Below are 6,757 nucleotides of genomic sequence, written 5' to 3' on the forward strand. Positions count from 1 at the left end.
TTTAGCAATTATTCGAGGCCAAACCACGCCAACCAAACAAACATTGCATTACTTATGCAAAATACTGGAATTACGAAACGATCGTTTACTACTTGAGCCTAAGGAATTCGAAAGTAATTCAGTGCTGACGCCTAACACTCGCCCACTGCCTTTTACCCATTAAAAGATATGGTTTATACTTTGTCCATATTATCACATAGGAATGTTAGGTACATAATTATTGTACCTTATTCATTTCACTAAATTCTAGACCCGCTTCCTATTTAAATGTCCATGTGTAAAGCAAACCAACCCCTTCCGTATCCTTTTCTAACTAGTGCAATCAGAGACAATGTAGCCGTATAGCATCTGGTTCATCCGAACTTCGTATATTCTGACGCAAACTAGCCCGAACTCATATATTTTAAAATTTTAATAAGTTCAATGTTAAAAACTTTAAAAGTTAGACCCATCAAATTTAAATTCTAGTTCCACTTCCAATCCTTTTATTCAGCAATGTACCTGAATGTTTACCTCAAAGAAAAATTTAAGGCCAAAAATTAACTTCATCGGCAGCTAGCTCTTTCATTCGAATTGCTTAAACATAAAGCTTAAAAGGATTTAACTTACAAATATTAATAATGTAAAAAAATATATATATATATTTTTAACGATGTGTTTTAACCTGTTATAACAGATAATTCACAAAGGCAACTTGACGACATTCATCTCGAAAGGAACAACAAAACATTGTGCCGATTTCATTAATTTACTCTTCCACTGATCCGTTACATGCTCTCTTTAACTCGGTTTGATCATACGATAGCTACATCTATAAACTCTTCTTGCTATACCTATAAGTGGGGGGGGGGGGGTATTTTGGCTTTAAAGCACTCGCCCTTCTCAGGGATTTACCCGTTGAAGGTGCTCATACGATGTATTTATAGTAAGAAACCCACTGAATATCTATAACTACTTAACTGTGAACTTCAGTTATTGTTGCAGTATTAACTTGAAGCCGTTGTAGGAATTCCAAACTTCAAATTCTAGACATGCGTCTGTGCGTAACAATATTACTTTTTCACATAATGGAACAAGCACTTGGATTGTCATCACTGAAGAGGTAAGCAAATTTTTCTTCTTCAGTAGCATTAGGGGGAAGTTGTGCTTGTGCTACATTTTTAACCATACCAGCAGGTGCTCTTTTGTCATAGGCCTGAGGTGCATGAGGATAATATACCACATTATAAGGTACATATGGCCAAAATTCTGCTCTTTTTCCTGTACTCTTTATTCTGTTCAATACTCTGTTTGGATCAACATAACCATTAACTGTCACTTTGCTTTGCTTTCTGTTCACTTCCACTGTTTTTACACCTGAAATCCCAACTTCCAAGAGCTCATTTACACATGAAACTAAAAATTTGGTTAAACAATCAAGAAAATTTATCAGGTCACCTTAAATGTAATTAAAGATAGTTAATAATCATAAAAATAAGATAGATAATCTTCTACAACAGGCTAATTAATTACTCTAATTGACATAGATATAAGACAAATCTTTTAGAATATGAGTTTACGTTATATACACTATAAAAAAAAAATTACACTATCAGTTCATCCCAAGGATATTAAAGTTAAGCCTAAATAAAAAATGAGATTTGTAATCTTAAATAAAAATGACCTGACAGTGTAAATTTTTTAACACTGGCAATGTAGATACATTATTAGGGTATACATATTTGTACTAAGTTTTCATCTATGGTCACATAAGAGTTTACATTACAACGTGTTGGAACTAACAAAGTTAATGTATTTTTGCAGAGTTTTTATGAAGATGGTGGAAAGTAGTTTCTCTCAATTAAAAAGCAGGTAACTTTACATGTGCTTCGTCTTAAAAAGGTAGATTCCACAATACAGAATAAGTAACAGTTCATTAAAGATGATACAGTTGACTATTTCAAAGAAAAAAGTAACATTTCCAACTTAATTAGTTAGCTTTTAAAAGAATTTTTTTATTAAATATGTATAAATATTAAATTACGAATCCAGTAACTAAACGAGCAATGAGTTTTAGGTTCAGAACCCATAAACTTCAAATTTTCGTTTCGCTAAGTAGGTTTCTTAGAGACATAGAAGCTTGTATTATTGAGAAAACTGCATTTTGAATTAACAAAGACTTTTGATAACTTTAAATGTGGAACTTTTTCTTAACTTTGAAAGGCCCTCTTTCCTATAATTAAAGAACAAAGCTTCTTTATTTTTTGTGAAGAAGAAGAATAGTCATTGTACGAACCTTTCATATACTTAACAGAATTCTTGACTCTTCTTTCACATCCATCACAGTCCATTTTCACTTTTATTTCAACCGTCTGCCAAAAAAATCCAATTTTTCAATAATACAAATATATAAAAGAAAAGAAAAGGCAAAGAGAAAAAAGAGAAAAGAGCCTGAGGAAGTCTTCTTGAACATGTAAACTTGAAATTTAGCAAGCTTTAAATGAGTATATAAAGTGAAAAATTATAACCTGCATTGATTTCTTCTTGTTGTTTGTATTGGTTGTGATTGTAAAAAAGTTTACTATATGGTCCATGACACCCATAATTTCTAGTTTCCTCTCTTATGAGAAAAGCAAAGCAAAAGAAGAAAAAGAAACGAATATGAGAGGAAGACGGGCGTGGAGAGGAGGGACGAAGTTGGGTGAGTGACACTATGACATAATGATTGTCAGGGCATGGTATTTATAGTAGGATTTAATTTATATACATAGCGTAAAGAATTTTTGCACTGATACTTACCTTAGGATAGGGTGTCTACATTTCATCTCCTTGGGATGTGCCCCTTTCCCGAACTCTACGTGAACGCAAATACTTCATACACCGGGTTATCCCTACCTATTATGAGTATATATTCTAGCAGCTTACTTGCCTTATTTTGGGTTACAAATTTTAGTTATTATGGTTTATTATATAGGGTTATATACATAAACAGTGTAAAGATTCTTATACATTGTCAGTGAAGTTCAACCAGTAATTAAAGGCCGACCTATGCTATACTGAGAGGGATCACCGGCATCCGTAAAGTTCGGCAAAAACTCCATGTATATATGTATATGTCAATAGAAAATAGTGATATATTAGTAGTGAGCACCCAATATACAAAGCAGATTTTGGTTGAATCCAAAAGTGCACCCCGGACTTTCAAATCCTGGGCCCGCCTCTGCTTGTAATAGCATATTAGTTATCGGTCGACTAGATTATTGATTAATGCTTATCGAAAAATAATGTATAACCATAATTATTTAGTAAGTGGCCTAATAACATAATTATTTTTGACACTGTTGATGCATAAAACTTAAACTCTAATTATATATAGTTACTACTTTTTAGGTGATGTATGTATAGGGTAAAATCGGTTCACATTAAATACTCACATAATAGAGCGACACGTGGAACCAGAGATAGACGGAAAGTGAGACAGGTAGGAACCAAGACCGGGGACAGCAACTTCGGTTGGCACCGGAGAGCCCTCGAAGGAATATTGCTAATGAAAACAAACGAGTTCCTGCCACCCGATAGCATTCAATAAGGAATATTCTGCAATATTAAATACACAGTCCGTTATAGAGAATTATGGCATTCATAGCCTGCCATTATACATTCTTCAACGACCCTCATTATTGTCATTTAAGAGGGGCTTGATTCTAGGACCTTGTTCCCTAGATGCAACTATAAATAGTGATTTCAACAGCCATTGTAACGAGAAAAATTTTCTGACAAACTTATGCTATATACTGTTCAAAAGCTTAATAACATTTCATTTCCTTCTTATTAATATTACTATTGCTATTACTGCCTTCGGAAGCTCCGCTCCCGGAATCAGGCTATTCACTGTCTTATCCCGATTTCAACGCTAATTCTTGCATTTTATTTAATTTATTTATCATTTTGGGATCAAATCGATTCAGTTGTCTATAAATCACGTTATAAATTTTAACTGTATATTTTTACGAGTAAACAACTTAACACAGTAATTCTTTTAACTATGATCGTATATATTAAAATCAGACACTTTATAGTAAAGTGTTCGTGAGATTTAAATACGGAAAAGATAGTGCACTTTGTGTCTGAGAAAATAGTGTCATATTCTTTCCAAATTTTGCTTAAAGAAATTACGCATCCATAAATGTGCAAATGTGCCCTAGATTATGATGTTTTAAATATTTCCTGATCATTTCCTTATTGCCATCGATATATTGATTGAAAAACTATTGTAAAGTGCTTTTGTGTTATTACTTTCGTATTATGATGCTTTAAATACTTCCTGATCATTTCTTTATTTATATTGATATAATGATTGGCAAATTATAAAGTGCTTTTGTGTTGTTTTGCAAACATTTCATTAATGAATTAATCAATTATTAGACAATGCTCAGAATTATTGGCATCTTGTGTGGGTAGACCGTATCTTAGTGCGCGAAAGATCGACGGAGAAATTGAGTTTTTTTGTTCTTTTGATATGAATAAATACAGTTAGAGAACCACTTTTAAGAAAAAGATGTAATGAATGTTAATCCATTTTTTTTTGGTTCCAGGACCACAATTTTATTTAATAATGAAGTTCTTAAAAAATAATTATAATTATAGTTTTATGGGATATATAATGCACTTACGAAGAGTAAAAAATTCGATTAACATATTTTTGTGGCGTTTCTTACTTATATAATAGTATAGATAGATGGATATGAATTATATTCATTGTACGTACGTACTTAAAGAGTTGACGTGGCACTCTCTAGAATCAGAATTCCTTTTTACTATCTTTTACCTCAATTTTTTGCCTTTTCTCCCTTTTAAAAATTTAATGTGATATTTTAAAATGTCCAACAGTCACCTCATTAATTCAATACACAATTGTATCTGTTGAAATTATTAGAATTCTAAAAGACGCTCAATCGTCTGGCGTATCTCTCTTCTCACATGCGTCACGGATAAACCATGATGTATATGGTTTTGTAACTTCCTTTATGTGGGATTGTACTTTTGAAATCAGTAAATTCCTTCATGTTCTTCTTTTGTAAGTTTTTTTTAATACGAATATTTAACTCTTTCTCTCTTCACCTAATGACATTCTAATATTTTGGGTTGTTGTTTCAGAGGAATGCATAAACGGATGAAATAAAAATATATATATCTAACCCCGCGAAGCATGGACAAATTAACTAGTGAACAGATTAAAATAAAGACGGAAAGCTTTTCTCTTGTGACCAAAAGAAGAATTCCCACTCTGAAGGCGTAAATCAAATGGAATTTTTTTCAACTAATAAATCAAATGGAATGGACATCTAAAATTCGTAACCATACTTTAATAAGAACCGAAGAGGCAGCTTTTTTGGGTCTTCTCCATATTAGCATGTTTTCTAAACAGGCGGCAAAGGCACGACGGCTGATGCCTTCTCTGCCAAGGCCACTTTACAAAGAATAGTCAGCTGGTAATGCTCTCATAAGTGGAAAATTATACAATTCCATATACATCTTGGCTGGGACACAACATATTCTAGTACTTCTTATCTTTAGGTCCAGTTAACTTGGTATCAAGTGACTTCTTAAAGAACGCGCCCATTGATTCTTCTCGCAACAATTCAATAAGTTCACCTCGTAAATAAACACTTTGGACGTTGTTGACATTGTTTTTTCTTAAAAATGAGTAACAATTAAATTTATATGCAGTTTAAGAATACATGATTTAATTTAATACGAATAATCTAAAAACAACAAATAATTAAATTAAAGAGAGAATAAACGATCAAACCAATCGCGATGCAACAATCAAGTCTAATTTTAAGTTGAACACTGAAAACTGGCTACGATCGAGACCTCGATATGAGCTCGGTTGTAATTAAAGAAGAGAGTAACTGAAGAACACTTTGAATAATAGCTAGAAGATAAAAATAAACTTTTATTGCTTTGGTGTGCGTGTCAACAGTGATTTTAAATGAAAAAGTTTTTCCATTTATATAGCAGAAAAATTACAATCCTAATACAAGTCTAAATAAGGTAAATATCTTCTTTTTTTGGTAAATGTCGATCCGTAATCGACATCAGATGGGATTTGCACCGTAATATCCGGTTGAGGGCGAATATTACGGCTCTCTACTCGTCATGCTCAACCGTTTCTCTTTTTCCTTTGTCTCAAAACTTTACTTGGCCCGGATCCGTTGTTTAGCCTTGCCTGATCCTAAATGAATCGTTCGTCCCCCCGAGCTCTGAAACGAGGGACCCTTCGACTTCGCTCGAGTTTGAGTTAGATCATGCTTCCCTCTCATTTCTTTATTGGGAAATCGGGGGTAACATTCTCCCCGATTTTACCCCATACACAGATAGTCCCCTCACTTTTCAGAGAGTAGATTTATCGAAGTGACGATAAGTGATTAATTGACCCCGGTTCCTTCTTCCGTACGCTACAATCGGGTCAATGGGTAAGTGAAACGTCCCATCAGTCACGTTGTTCTGACTTCGAACACGTGTCAGCCGTTGGTTGACCGTCCTCGAATACGAAACGTCACGCATTAATTACCTCTTCTCTATATAAGCTTCGATCCTTTTTCACTTTTTTACATTCCGATTCTAGAAATTCGTAATTTACCCCCAAATTTTTCACTTGCTTTTAACCCCTTCAAATTTTCATACATCGTTCTTCATATCCTTATATCTTCATCCTCCCATCTTCAAAGCTTCATACTTCATCCTTGAACCTTCAAGTTTGTCTTTCAAATCT

At 33.4% G+C, this 6,757-nt stretch overlaps 1 protein-coding gene across 1 annotated transcript; it reads right to left on the reverse strand.

The window, feature by feature from the left end:
* Positions 1–709: 709 nt before the first annotated feature.
* Positions 710–2,714, reverse strand: LOC104089266 (heavy metal-associated isoprenylated plant protein 21-like). Its single transcript, XM_009594117.4, has 3 exons — positions 2,508–2,714; positions 2,276–2,351; positions 710–1,356 (listed from the first exon to the last, which is right to left on the reverse strand). The coding sequence occupies exons 1-3, from the start codon at positions 2,580–2,582 to the stop codon at positions 1,061–1,063; spliced, it is 447 nt and encodes a 148-aa protein (XP_009592412.1). The 5' UTR covers positions 2,583–2,714; the 3' UTR covers positions 710–1,060.
* Between the last annotated feature and the right edge of the window lie 4,043 nt (positions 2,715–6,757).

The sequence above is a fragment of the Nicotiana tomentosiformis genome, chromosome 9, assembly GCF_000390325.3.
Source record: "Nicotiana tomentosiformis chromosome 9, ASM39032v3, whole genome shotgun sequence".
Taxonomy (NCBI): domain Eukaryota; kingdom Viridiplantae; phylum Streptophyta; class Magnoliopsida; order Solanales; family Solanaceae; genus Nicotiana; species Nicotiana tomentosiformis.